This window comes from Uloborus diversus, chromosome 2 (assembly GCF_026930045.1).
Source record: "Uloborus diversus isolate 005 chromosome 2, Udiv.v.3.1, whole genome shotgun sequence".
NCBI classification, from domain to species: Eukaryota; Metazoa; Arthropoda; class Arachnida; order Araneae; family Uloboridae; genus Uloborus; species Uloborus diversus.
The window spans coordinates 126,133,489-126,149,189 of NC_072732.1; the positions used below are offsets into that span (position 1 = coordinate 126,133,489).

At 32.3% G+C, this 15,701-nt stretch overlaps 1 protein-coding gene across 1 annotated transcript in view; it reads right to left on the reverse strand.

Moving 5' to 3' along the window:
- The window catches only part of LOC129216527 (hemicentin-2-like), a 134,194-nt gene that overhangs the window by 25,116 nt on the left and 93,377 nt on the right, over positions 1-15,701 (reverse strand). The window contains exons 8-10 of the mRNA XM_054850742.1: positions 7,730-8,023; positions 5,294-5,593; positions 391-510 (exon numbers count right to left, since the gene is read on the reverse strand). Coding sequence (XP_054706717.1) covers positions 391-510; positions 5,294-5,593; positions 7,730-8,023 — 714 coding nt within the window. The remainder of the gene's footprint in view (positions 1-390; positions 511-5,293; positions 5,594-7,729; positions 8,024-15,701) is intronic.

The following is a 15,701-nucleotide window of genomic DNA, read 5'->3' on the forward strand; positions in this document are numbered from 1 at the left end:
TCAATGTAGTTAACTTTTGAGAAAGTATTACACTCCCGAGGTCAGTGAGATCAGTAACTGCATTTTGTTCCGTTTGTTTGCATTTTTTCATCTATTGTACGTTAGCTTTTTTGTACCAGCTTTTTTTCTTGACTATTTGGATTCTGGTGAAAATAAAGGCTATAAAAAAATGTCTTATTTCTACATTCGCCATGTTGGTACTGAATCGAAAACGCGGTTTTCTCAAATATCTCAAAAACTAATTTCGGCAAACACTACCGTACATCTGCATACGGTAGCTAAAGCCGTATTCTGCGAGTATTATCTACTTATACATTATTCTATTATCTACTTATAACATATGTATTATTTTCATAACTACAATGTGAAGTATATTAAATACACATTTACCTCGTCTGTCCCCACGAGCTTTCATAATCAAAATAATGATTATTGCCAAGAAAACTAGAGCTCCTACTGTGCCCATCAGAACCACAAGGACCGCACTAATGGTCACTGGCTGAGTGTCACCTGAAAGGGGAAAGAATATAAAAAATAATACTTATTAGAAAAAATAATACTTAGAGGTAAATAACTCAGTAAAAGTTATAAAATTTACTTGTTATAAAAATGGAAAGTTAGGAAAACAAAATATCATGAAATTGCGAAAAATAAATAAACGAATAAAGAATTACAAATTAATAATTAAAATTTCAAACGATTATGAACATTACGGAATACTTCGTGACTACTATCAAACAGCAGTACGAACACTAATCATTGATTAAACGTAATCTACTCTAAATACCGGAAAAAATAAGAGCTTTTGTTTATTATATATTTGAGGGTTGAAATTTATATTCCAACCTCGTAGCAATATTCATTTTCATTATCATTATTCAGCTTCATTATACGTATTCATTTTGTAGTTTGAAAATGTCAACAAAATTGGCTGATATCAACTGTTTCGACTGTTATCAAATGTTTTAGCTAGTTTCGTTTGAAACGAATATCAGGATTCAATGTTGTTTTGTGCAAAATCGTCACCATACTGTATGCCTATTCATGAATTCCGTTGATTTGTTAGAGTATAATTCTATAAATACTAAAACTTAAGTAATGCGCTTCAGTGATGTCAGCTTTTGGTGACTAAACGATGTTTGTCAATGTTTGTTGTAATTTCGAATCATAATCAGTCTCGAAAATTCCGCTGCTGGTAAAGAGATGTTTATTTGACTGAAATTTGTTCAGCAATTCTACAAAAACATGTACATGACCGCTTCACATAAAGTTATTAAACAAATATTCATCTAATTTCACAAAATTCCAAGTTCGTTGGTTTTATTTTACTGAAGTCATTTTTGTAACGTTCAAAAAACGTAAACATGTACTACTACGTGAAAAATTAATAAGTACTTTTAGGCTGAAAAGTATTACACAATAATACAAAATTAATATGCAAGCTGCAATAGATCAAGTGACTCGATCCAGAAATTAGAAAGTGAGCTAAACATTTTTTTTTTTTTTTTTGAAATATATATTATTTTTTATGTTATCTATACAAGTAACTGCACACAGTAATTTCGTTTCTAAAACTGATGTGTTCATTTCAAAAGTTGTCATTTTTAGAGGTATTATTAGTATAGTTACAAATACTCTGTAGTATGAGCAATTCTAATTATTTCAGCTTTTAGAAGTTTTTTTTTCAGTATAAATTAAGTGTGATATTGTAAGTAATGACAATGGACATTTCATTAATATGTTTGTAGGAAAAAATAGAAAAAAACAAACTGCTTTTCAAAACACAATGTATGATTTAAAATAAGAAAAAACGAAAAATACGCTTAAAAATAACGTGGTAAAAATCTCGAACATTTAATTCAATTTAATATAGGTGCTTTTTACTTTCCTTCCTTTTTTTTCAATTTGAAAAAATACCAATTTTGTGTTTGAAAGCATTAATTTCCAGGAAGGTTACTTAAGATAAAACTAAAAATTCGTCGGAGTAACAAGGTTTGAAAAGTTCACTACATGCTCGAAGTAATTTTCAAAAAAGCTTCCAGAGAGAAAAAAAAAAGCATTATCGCATTACGAGCGCGAGGAAACAAAAGAAAAAAAATATTTCATTTTTTTTTCTTATTAACGATTGGCGAAGTGAAAATTGAAAGTGACTGATAGAAGGAAATCTGATATTGTTTTTCACCATATTTTTATAATGATTTTTGGAAGTACTGATCGAAAATATTGTCCTCTACACTTTTAAACAATTTTCAGGAACTCAATGCCTGCCTTCTGCACTGTTATATTTTCTGGAAGTAATTACAGTTTTAATAAGTTTTTAAAATATTCTGTAAATACAGACTAAAAAGTGTCATCTTTTTTACTTTTAATATAGCAATCCATTGCAAATTTTATAAGCACACTACATAACACTGCTGTAAGTTTTAAAATTAGTAAATTTTTTTTCTAGTTAGTTTTATCGTAATCTTTACTAGCACTAAAGCTGAATGTCTGGATCTCTCTCTGGATGTCTGTGACGCGGCGGAAACTGAAATTCGGCACAAATTAGTTTGTAGCATGGGAGTGTGCACTTCGAAGAGATTTTTCGAAAATTCAATTTTGTTTTTATTTCTATTCCATTTTTAAGAACATTTCACCGAGCAAATTATCATAACATGGACCAGTAAATTATCAGATTATTATAACGGGAAACCGTAACATGGGCGAGCAAATTAACACAGCAAATTGGCAAGAAATTAATCATCCATTATTTCTAAATATACAGGCGAACCAAATGACCTTTTAATTTTCTGCTACGGGGCCAAGCCGTGCGGCTAGCGCTAGTTTAAAAATTTTTGGGACATTTTGTATATATATGAGTGTATGTGTGTGTAATTTTGTAAGAAATATAGTTATTTCTGACAAAACAATGCTTCGTACTGTCTGACCACGGTCTGTATGGAAAGGCAAAAATCCGTTTTGCAGGCGGAAACGTAAGCATCTATTGGTTTTCAAGGATGTCAACTTTTGCAGATGTAGGTTAGCCTTTTAAATAAGCAGAGTCACATTCAAATAAGTGGAAAACGCGTAGCATTTTTTTTTTTTACTTTTCCTCATCTTTCTGATAGACTCTTCTTACCTGGACCTTTACCGATTCCACACAATTCGTAGTTAGGCAGTTCATATTGAATGGCGAACCAGGAGCGAAATCGATAACTTGAGTGTTACAGTTGATGGGGAAAATTAAAATTAGACTTAGCGAGCATAAAATGTACTTATAAGAAAGTGTCACATTTAATAATTATCGCACCATTATTTTTAAATCGGTAAAAGCTTTTACATTTTTTACTAGAACAAACAATTAGCGTCGTTAACATCAGAGTCGATAAATCAATTAGTTGTTTTTTAGTATATACTGATGCGATTGAAAAGCAACCGAACTTTTGCTGGAACAACAATTTTATTGCACTCTGTGACAGATACACTTAATATTCTTTGAGATACATCCCTTCGACTTCTATACACCTGCTGTAACGGTCATTCCACAGCTCAAAGTATTTTTTAAAAAGCGTCTTCGTAATGGGATTAAGATTGTTGGTTACACTTTTTGAATGTCTGCTATCGACTGGAAATGCCTTCCCTTCAGGTTCCTATTAAAGAGCTGGAACAAAAAGAAATCCAGGGGAGACATGTCTGGGCTATAGGAGGGTGGGGTAAGCACTACGGTGTCATGCTTGGTCAAAACCTTGGAAAAAATCTACGCGTATACCTTGCGCAGGGTAAATTCTTCCGTCAAAATTTTTTGAGCGCTGTAGTAAGTTCGATTTAACTCTTCACTCACCTCCCGGATGCTAGCCCGATGGTTGATGTTCAAGAATTGATGAACCCTGTTGCATTTTTCGTCAATTTTTTATGTCAAAGGCTCTCCGCGTTGTTCGTTTTAGGCACCCTGCCGGCCGTCTTTTATCGCCTTGTGCCATTAATAAATTACTGTCCAGGACAGAACATCATTTCCGAAGGCTTTCTTAAGCAGATCCTGGATGTGGGTAAAGGTTATTTTTAAGTTTCCCACAAAACTAGATTGCATAACGTTGGTCAATCGTTTGTTGCATTTTCAACACCACTCGGAAACGTAACCAAAAAGATTCTTTGCGCGTATGGCGATATTTACTCAACCGCTTCTTGCTGCGCAGTAACTCGTGTTGGGCACGCAAAAGTTAGACCAGACGCACATTTCCCGCCAACATGCATTCTTTTTTGGCGCCTGGAAACCACGCGGCGGCAAAATTTCGGGTACTCTTCAATCGCACCCTGTACACCGTGTCACTAGTCTATGAAGAAAAAGTCACTAGTCTATCCAACAATCCTAAAATGTATAGGCTTTGCCCAAATAAAAAGTGGAGAGGTTAAATAAAAAGGATGCTTTTATTAAAATTGAAAGACATTTCCAAGAGCTTTAAAACGTGGCTTTCAGCAATTGCTGTAGTTGTAACAATGTAGTTTGTTGCAAAGTATTTGCTATTGAGTATACTTCCCGAACCAGAAATGACAAAGTCACTGCTAAAGTAATTTCTTAACGAAAAACAGTTGTATTTAGCTTTGAATGTAGTTATCTAGTGTTTATAAACCTAACCATGATCATTTAAAAGCTGTACTGTCCAACCACAGATTGCATTGAATTTTTTAAACGTCCAGATAAGACGAATCTATGTGAATAATTGGGGAAAGTAAAAATTTGATGCGCGTATTCCGCTCATTTGAATGAGACTCTACTTCTGCAAAAGCTGACATCGGTAAAAAATAAGATTCGTCCATTTCTGGCTGTAAAACGGATGCTTGTCTTTCCATACAATCCGTGGTCAGACAGTAGTTAACGGACTTGTTGCACTTTAGTTCTGAATGCCTTACATATACTTTACCATGTTCGTAATTGCAATTTGTGTATAGAATTACATGTTGCTCTCGCCTTTTTGCCTCAATATAATGTACATCAATCATAAGCTCAGGCACCACACATAACGTTTAATAGTTTCAATATAATTTTAAAATGGTTGCCACAATTACCAGCATTTTTACCAACGCTGGGAAAACCATTTGTAAAATGAATGTCACATTGTTGACAAGCGTTTTATTACCACCATTTTAACCAACCTTTCGACAATCATTTGTAAAATGGTTGTCACAACGTTGACAACCATTTTACAAATTTTATAAAGCAAGCTGTGCTACCTGGAAGATAACCAAAATGGAGCATAAAACCCAAGTCTCCAAAATAAACCATAGTAGAAGGGGGGAAAAATATGAAATGACTTACTTGTTCTAGGTTCAGCGGAGAAAAGCGTTCTAGCCGTCAAGGCTACAGAAGTGCTTCTTCCTTTTGCATTTGAAGCATACAGAACTAAAATGTACGAAGAACTTGAGCTCAGTTTATCCGCTAAAAATACTGGAATTTCTGTGGTAGTTATGTTTGCTATTAGCTGTTCTGCCGACATACTGTACACTTCTAAATGAAATGTTTGCTGTAACCCGCCATCATCTCCAGCGTCACATGTTAGCATCAAAACAGATGATGTCTGGTTTGTAATGGAACAATTTTGGACTGGTTCTGGGGGACCTGTAAAAAAGAAAAACAAACTGTATATGAAACAAAAGCGGATTAATCTTTTCAAAGTAAAGATAAGTAAGTGGTAAAAGTCAGTCTAAAATATTTATAGGAATTTGTAATTAGGCAGCATTTTAAATTTAGTAGAGTCAATGCTTGAAAGTTTCACTTTTTAAATTAATACAAATATTAAGTTATGGAAAATAACGATTTGTAGTGATACAAGAGCCGATATTATGGAAAAAGAGAAATAAGTAAAATACTTGAAGTTCGCTTACTACATTAACTAAAGTTGAGGTGCTGCCTACGCAGCAGGGTGAAAAAAAAACTTGCTCTCAACAAGCAGTGAGACAAATTTGTTTTTAAATTTTGTGTTTGTACTAATTTATACAAAGTGATTTTCTTCTCTTTCAGCAATAATTATAAGTTTTTCATCATCATTTTGCTTTAAATGATTTAAATCAATTTTGTAATTGCATTTTACATTAATTTTACCTATTTTATTCTATCGGATAATTTTCAATTTAGATTTCAAATATTATTAACGTGACATTTATCTTAGATGTATTTTATAACATTATTTCTAAGGAATATTTCTCTTGATTTTTTGCACAAACACGTAGTGCAGAAGAGAACAAGAGCGCATTGGAGAACGAATGATATTGGATGGTATTTTTATTTTCTTTAGGTTAAGGTCAGCTATGTCCCAATTTCGGAAAGTAAAAAATTTAAAACAATTTCAAATACTTTCGCAAGAAAAAAAATAGCATACTTCCGTAAATAAACACTGCCTAATTACATAAGCTATGAAATACTGGATTCTTCCTTAAAAAAAAAGAATAGATTTCCATATCGTAAGCAAATAATTTAACTTCAATAATATTTTTACATAGTCAAAACGGTATTTTTACTTGAAAAAGAAAAGTATTAAATTTTTTAACTCCGTGTCAATACGTTAACTTCAGTCTAATAGGTGAAAGTTTGGAAAATCCGGACTACCGTTTTTTTTTCTGGTAGAGACTTCTTAGTGTCTAATTATTTTGTTTTATAAATTATTAAATTGCTTAAACTAAAATTTATGAAAAAAACTTTAATTATGCAATTCACAGTAGTTGAGTTGTAATAAAATGTAACACATCTTACTGTTCATGAATACTCAAATGCAAAAGCAAAAAATAAATAAGAGAAATAAAACATATTTACTCAACAAAATGCTTGAAATAACAGGAAATTACGTGTGTACTATCTACCAAGCGAAAAAAATATAATTGTTCTCTAGCTTTTTGTTAGTTAAAAATATGATTCATTAATTTAAAATCACCATGGTAGCTCGTTTAATGAACGGATCATTTTTTCACTTTTTGATAGGAATGCTCATTAAGAGCAGAAAGAACAGAAAAACATTGTTAGATTAAATCGTTTTGGATGCAGACGCAAGGTGATTAATGATCATTATTATCTTGAAAACACTCTGATCAAAAATAAAAGAAGTTTTTTGCGAGTTTTTCTACAGAAGAAGGTTAGTATGATTTTGATGCAAGTACTGAATGTATAAATATTACGATGCCTGTATGGATAGAATATGGATTTCATTTCATCTTTTCCATTCAGCTTGAAAATTGTACCTAAGATTTTAAGGTTCATTTTTTTTAAATTAGGAGCGTGGTCTTAAGGACGTCAGAAGTGATGTACTTTGACACGCTACTCCATTACCGCTCTAAATGCTTACGCTTTGCTGTTAACCGGGCTCTCAGGTTATGATAATTTGCTCTGTGCGCAAAAGGCATCACTGAATGGCATTTCATCACATGTGATGTCATGTGCAGAAGCGGAAAAATGAATTGCGCACAGATTAAAATAGTTGCTAAAAGATATTAAACTTTGCCAAATTATTTAAATAACGGTTCAATCCCATGTTTTTAAGCATTCACTTTCAAAAAAAAAAAAAAATTCGGAATCAATCCCATTTTATGAATGGTAAAGTAGAAACAGCTCCTCTTTAGCTGAAATTATCAAACGAAAATGGAAGTTGGAATAAATGTTGAACAGACTCTGCCTATGCCCTATATTTTATAGAACCTTATTCTTGGTGAATCAGAGTTACTTTATGTTTCAAATTATCAAATGAACACAAAATATTTCACTTACCCGTTGGTACAATGGTAAAAACACACGGTTCTTTCAGGACGCCGGCGACGTTTTTCGCGAAACAGTAAAGAGCTCCGTAATCAAGTCTTGTGCGAGGAATATATCTTGCTATACTCCTCGAACCACCATCGTTGCTAAAAGACTGAATATCTATCGTTTCTGTTAGACTGTTGTTAAACGTCCACCTAAATTGAACTTCTGGAGGATCAGCTTCCACTGCACAACTTACGTTTGCTTCTTCATGTCTTGCAACACCGTAAACAGTCTTTTGTCCCTTCGCACAAAAGGGGGAGACTAAATAAAATAAAAAGATAAAGCATTAATTACTAAAAAAAGGTACTTAAACCATACTGAATATTTATTATTATTTTTAAATGACGAGCACCCTTCGATCCACCATTCGAAGAGTTGAACATGAGCTCCTTCGCACACACAAGAGTATGACTTAAGTTTTGAAAAATGATAAATTTTCAAATATTTACAGAATATTTGAAATTATTTTTATTTGACATTCACATTATTTGACATTATTTAATTGACATTATTTGATATACGACATCTTAGTTAAATAGTAAGAATATAAAATCGTATTTCCAACAATCATTTTATAGCTATTTAATTAGCTTATTACAAGTAAACATCTTTAATATTGATTAATTTTCTTATTGTAAAATTCTTTCTACACAATGAACTGCTTACGTTTTATAACCGGCAGCAACGTTTATCGACCAAAATTACTTTCAGATTTAATGGAATTGAATGCATTATTTTGCATCCATAAGTACACATAATCCCAATTAGCGAAGACTGAATTCTGACTCAAAAATAATTGTTGAAAACCTTGCAGCTAGGAGTATGGATTTTCTTTTAAATTATAATTCGAGAATCTTAATGTCCTTTCAAGAGAAAAATAAAAACGACAATTACAGTTTGAGAAAAAGTAATTCAAAACATGATTTAAGCAAGTCATTTGGCTATGTGGATTAATCTTAATTTACTTCATGTCCATAAAATACATTATTTTTAACTAGTAAAGTGTATGATCCTTTTAAAAATTTTATTACACTTTACTTGTCATTAAAATAAAGAAAAAATAAATAAAGCCTAGTTGACTAAAAACATATTTTTTCATTCACCGTAAACAAAATGTTAAGAAGTTCATGACTGATCCTTTTTTCCTGACCAAGATAAATTTTTATCACACATAATACTTGCTTATTTAGTAATATAGCATTTATACATTTAACACTCGAAAGACGTAGGGGCCTGTGTGGCCCCTCGCATAGTTTGTTGTTTAATAGCTCGGATAATGTCTAACGTAACGTAATGTAACTTCCTGACTTTTCATTATATGACACTATTTGATTGCTTGTTTAATCATTTTATCATACGCCTCATAGTACTGTAAATATTGATCCTTATACCTAGAAAGACGGGAGGGGCCACAGTGGCCCCTAAGCTTTTTTACAATTAAAAAAAAAAAAATCGTTTCTCCTAATTGTTCTTGCATAAAAAAGACCATTCTCTCTAGTTTAACCTGCAACTTCCGCTTTATACAGCCAGTTGGATATCCAAATGCTATAAACAGTACTGACTGCTTACCAGCCTAATGGTAGCCATTGCTCTTGAAAAGAAAAACTGATCCAAGCTCTTGGCCAGTATAGAGAGAAACACTACAAATAATTGTATACTAAGTTTTTATTTAGTAATGAAAGAAGGTGCATTGGGCATGTGGACACACTCAGGAAGAAATTTTAAAATAATTCACCCCAAAAATGTGTAGGGGCCTCCCTGGCCCCTTCAGTCTTTCTATGTATACAGAAAATGTCAGTCGTTCTAGTGTTAATTGTATAAATAACAATAATTAGTTCGGATGAATCGCACTTGGTAAGAGAAGGTGCAAGCACTTGAGCTGCTTTCATTGTTTGCAAATATAATCTGCCCATATACGGCTTTTGACCGGCCGTCACTTGTGAAAAAAGATCAAATTTAGTCGAGACATTAGTTATCTATTTCTTATCTGGTACAAAAGAATAAAGCCGATATTATGTCAACAAGGTGTTTTTGATGTTATAAAAAGTAATAATTAGTTTTTCGGTATAATTTATTCCAGTAACCATTAACTTGCTCCTTATAATAATTAGTATAATCACTACTATTATTGTTTACTAGCAGTTACGTTTTTTTTTAATCAATTTTTATGAAATTTAAACATTAAATATATTACACTTTCCGATGTAAGCGCTAAAGATAATCAATATTATTAATGATAGTAATAAAAACAGCATGAGTATGGATATTAAGGTTGATGGATATTCAGGCATTTATTGGAAACCAATTTCTAAAAAATGCGATTCTTTAAATCATATACCGCTAACTAAAATGCTGGCTTTGACGAATGTGACGTAACAGTTTTCTACTAATGTTTGAGATGGTGTACGTGTGTTGAAAGCATTCGTATCAGTTTCAAATGCTAGTTCAATTCTGAATCACAATAACAGGATTATTCGCTACGATAAATTGAACAAGTTTATCAGCATCAATAACCTGCACAACAGGAAAACATGCTTCCTTGGAATTGTGAATCGTAATATGCATTGTTACGCAAATGTAACAGCAATTTGAGGCTTAAACTGAAGTACTTATTAGGTGTACACTGGAATATTTGATGTTGGGTGACTCATCATTAAGTAAATCGATGAATAAACATAGCAGATTTTAGAGCAATAACAAGCGCGATTCCTTTGCAACCATAACAATGTTAATAACAAATACAGAAAAAGATAACGCAGAAAGAACAATAAAGGGCTGCTATATAAATAATATTACACTTTTTTCCAATATTGTTCACCCTTTTCTCCTTTGTCACAAAATGTCGAACTTCATTTAACACCCTCTTCCCTTGTAACTTGCTGAATTAACACTCGAATTACGAAAGGAGTTTTTTTTTATACCCCAGGCAAACTATTTTTGCCAACTGCTCTTCTAAATTTTCATAAAAAGCTCAATCCTTCCATAATCTTTTCTAAATTATCGTGGTGTGATATAATATAAAGTTTTCACGAGCATATTTTTTTTTAACCCAAACTGAACTGTTATATTTAGAAGTGTAGGAAAGAGCAATTTTGACCCCTTTGACAAAAAAAAAGCAAAAACATTTATAAAAGCTGAAAAAGAGCAGAAACTCAAGAATGCCTCTCGAAAAATATCATTTCAAAAACTTCAGTCGTTAATAATGTTTTTGTACATAAAAAGGATCATTAACCGTTATTTTCCGAAATTCAACAAAAACAGCTCTTGTTATTTATTCTAAGGGCATTTAAAACTTTTTAAAATGCTTTATTATGTATCCTAAAAACCCTGAATCCTTTAAAATAAACTGCAAATATTAAAAATAAGTTTATTTATAACTAATTTTTAAAGGTACGTTTATGCAACTTTTACATTTTGTAGGGAACTAAGGGGTTTCTTTTCTGAGGGTTAAAATGACCCCCACCGTATTTCTGGGTAGACAAAAAATGCCGTAATTCTGGTAAATAAACAAATCGTTATAAAAAAAAAATGTCTACATTTCAACCAAAATGCGTGATGTCACACTTCTCGGTGCCCCCTCTGCCCTCTACTCCCTCGTCAGAATCTGTCCCAATTTTTGAAACCAATCCCCGCTTAAACCATTGCATCATTTATAAATGATTAGCAAGGGATTATTAATACTGTCAGTGAAGAAAAACACAAATAAGGACTAAAATCTTTCCGAGAAATATTTTTTTCCCAATATTTTTCATCAAAATAACTTTTTTACAGATGCAACTATATAATAATAAATATAAGCAGTTAATAAAAGATACTTCTTTAGGCAGCTGCTTAAGAAACCCGTCCAGGAACATTAATAATTTCGCGAAATGCCCTTTTCTTTCTTTTGGTCGCATTTACTGTGTTCATAAGCAAAGAAGAAATACTGATCTCATACCAATTATTCATGAAAAGGATTAATAATTGGTTTTATCAGGCCATTGGATACCATCCGACATCATTTCTTTTTTTTCTCGATGCCGCTAACAGAGGATATTGATCAAAGATCTTTATTGTTCAGCCGATATCGTGCAAAGATGTAATAGTTAGTAATACTTAAAAACACCATGCACATATGATATGATGTTTTTATCTCCTTTTTTGCATTTTTTTTCTTTTGGGGATGAAGAATCAAATCGCGAGGGGTGAACCGAATGTAAGTGTTTGAAAAGGTGAGAACATTCTCAATTTGTTAAACAGAGCACCGTAATTTTTTTCCGAGTAAAAAATTAGCAAATAAATGTATGCACACATCTATATATATATATATATATATATATATACATACATATATATGTAGATATATATATATATCTACATACTATATATATATATATATATATATATATATACATACTATATATATATATATATATATATATATATATATATATATATATATAATTGTGTGTGTGTGTGCGTGTGCGTGTGCGTGTGTTCAGTAGTATACAAATCCGCAGTTTACGTCGGATCTCGGCAAATTTTGTCAGAGTGATACATGGGCACCAGAGAAGGAACGTAAGGGGGAGGGGAGGTTCTAACGCCAAAAAAGAACCGAACCGTTAGAATTTTAATTTTAGGGCCCTAAAATGGCATTAAAGGGCTCTTTCTCTCCGAAACAATTGTCCGATCAGTTCGATTTTGACGCCAATCGAAAGCTCGCGAAAAACACCCATAGTGTCCCTTCATTTCCTTCGAATTTGAAAAAAAAAGGCTGTAAAATCACAGAGAAAAAATTTAAAAGTACTTTTAAGCCTAATGTAATTCTATTTTTATATCGGAAAACTATCGTTTGGGCGATCTGATTTTAAATTAGCGTTCAGAATGTTACCATTTTTTTTTTCTCGGCGGTGACTAAATAAAATTTTGTTTCTGTTTTGAGGTAAAAATGTTCTCTTTTGGTTATTAATTGGCGATTTATCTTTTTTCCTTTTTTTTAGGATTTTAGTTGTATTTGTTGAGCGTTACGTTTAATTTTTTCAGGAAGTTTTGCTTTGCTATTTTCTTTCTTTGAGAATGATTATTTTGATGGGAAATTTCGTAGTATTTTTTCTTCTCTAACTGAAGCCTGATTGTTGAACATGCGTCACTTGACAAAACGTTTATTTTCGAGGTAGACCGTGAAAATCCGGGCGACGCAGCTAGTAATAATATTAAAGTAGCCATATTTTCTCTCCATGCCTATTTCGTCTTTCTAAGTTCCTCTGGTCTAACACTAGGTATTACCATTTGTGATGTTTTTTATCGGTTGCAATGAAGAACACATTTTATATTTGTAGACATTTCATGAGTAAAGTCCTAAATGTTGTCATCTGTGAGCATTAACTCTGATTTTTCGTAATACTAAAGTCTAATCACGAATCGTATGGAATTTAACCGTTTAATAAAGACGAGTCTATCTGAATAATAAGGAAAAATTAAAATTTTATTCACGTGTTCTGCTGATTTCAATGAGACTTAATTCAGTGGCTAACATACATCAGCAAAAGCTTACTTAACAGAAAACAAATAGATGCGTCCATTTCCGCCTGTAAACCGGATGTTTGTCTTTCTGTACAATCCATGGTCAGACAATATTTGCGAATGATATTTTTGATTTATTATTTAGGGATTATTTCTGTCATAATTTAGTAGGTTTGACATGTCTGTCTAATGTCAGTTTTAAACCAAAAAAAAAAATCTGAGCGTTTTTAATGTTTGGTTCATTTCGCTTAGAGCAAGACGCCACTATGTGCGCAGATAGGAAGATCCTCTTTTCGTCCCCATGAAAGATTCAAATAAACGATGATAATCGTGATAAAAACGTTATTATAAATTCCAAAATGGAGGAATATTAGTGTGTTGCCCTCAAAGCGCATCGTGGAAACAGGAAATATTGTCCGAGCAGAGGAACAATAAATTCATTTGTGACGCTTGTTTGGAGTGTCAAAAAATCAATCTTACAACTGTTGGCAAAATATTCTATACTAAAATGTCCTAACTTGAGATGCTTCTATTTTACCCAATACTTTGATGTTACATTTTTTTTCGATCAAATGGTCTTAGCAATTGGTGCTCAGAGTCCAAAAACCTTAAAGGGGACGAAATATGGCGCCTTTGCATCCCATTTAGTGAAAACGGACTTTCAGGAATTGCAAAAAAAAAAAAAAAAAATCCAAAATTGCAATTATGACTGACTATTATGCCAAATGAGGTAATTTTTGGGGACGTCCATTTTAACCTCCCATCGGGATACCTCCGCAGATAAATAAGATTGAACTCAATCAATATCATTTATTCTGCTTTACTTTCTGAAATACGTATCGTAAAACCGTGCAACTTTAGACCAGTGTTGCTTCTTTAGATCATTGAAGGTATCTGGTAGTATGTGCCATTGTAGTGGTCATTGGAGCAAAGTTAGTCTTTAAAAAAAATCAGTAGGTACACAAGTGTTGTACAGCGAAGTTCATGTTGCTTACCCCAAGCTCCAATGGTATCATTTTCGCATCAACACTCATTTGTGCTGGGAAGTTTTTTGAAATTTTTGATTCAGCTCTCAAAGTCTCCTTCGAAACCTTTATTTGCCAATTGAATTCTCCGAAAGTAAGTTTATTACTTTATTACTTAGGTATCTAAGATGATTTAGCCTTATCGGTGAATCCTGATGTTGCTTTATTTACTTGCCGTTTTGAAGTAAACGAAATACGGGAATTCAAGTTGCAACTTTAGACCACCCATTTTTACTATCGTTTGTCAATATTTTGTGAACAGTTGTGAACTTGAGCAGTCTTTTAGTTTTCGGGTTTTCTTTGGTTTCATACATGAGTCTAGGGAAAAGAAAGAATGTAGGCGGCCGTCCTTACCTCAATTATTCGCCTGAACTGATGGAAAAAGTGATCCAAAAATTCAGGAGTTTCCAAATTTTAACAAGGAAGGCAAAAAAGGGTAAATTTTAGTGTTGGTCTAATTCCCCCAATGTCATTTGGTACAGAGAAAAAAAAAAACAAATTATTGCGGCAACGAAGAAAAGTACCCAATTGGAACAAAATTTATATCAAGCGCCTGTAAAAAAAATATTTAAAAAAATTGCCCTTGTAAAAATAAAGAAAATAAAATCCAAGAGTAGGTACTTACTAATTGCTTTTCATACTATCTAACCTTCATATTTATGTATCTGAATAAAATATTGCATTTTTCACAATTGATTTTATTTAAGAGAACCTGAAATTGACTCAAAAAGTATAAAAAACTTTATAAATCGGAAAAGTAAGTTTTTTTTTTTAAATAATTTTTGCAGTGTACGGTATTGAAAGAGAACGATCATTGCATTATAAGTTTAGACCGAAGTGGATTAGTGTTACACTAATAGGAAAACATGAAATGGTCTAAAGTTGTCACCACAATGTGCAAACTTTATTCCACTACACAAAAAAAAATTCCCCCATCCTTTGCGTGTAATATAGAATTTTTTTCGAAGCGTCACTCTACAGCTGAAATGTATGGTAGTGTATGGCTAATTTTTCAACCTTTTTTTTTGGCAAAGAATAATGAAAATATGAATAAAAATACACATACAGTGGTCTAACGTTGTACTTTAGACCACTATACCGTATTTACCACCACTATACCTATCCGGGACCTTTTATACCGTATACCGTACTGTTAGCGTACTGCATACCGTACTGTTTTACCGTATGCTTCAAGAGAAGCAATGCATTTAAACTACAAGGGTTCTTTTTGAATGAAAAATACTCGTTTTTCCTTACATACATACATACATACTTTTATTAAATGCACAAAATATTACTACTATCCAAACAGCAGTTCGAAGCTAGAAGATAAATGTTAATATTTTTGATAATAGTTCAATAAAATTTGATTCGCATAACAAACCTTTTGTTTCGATTTTCAAATCTCTAAG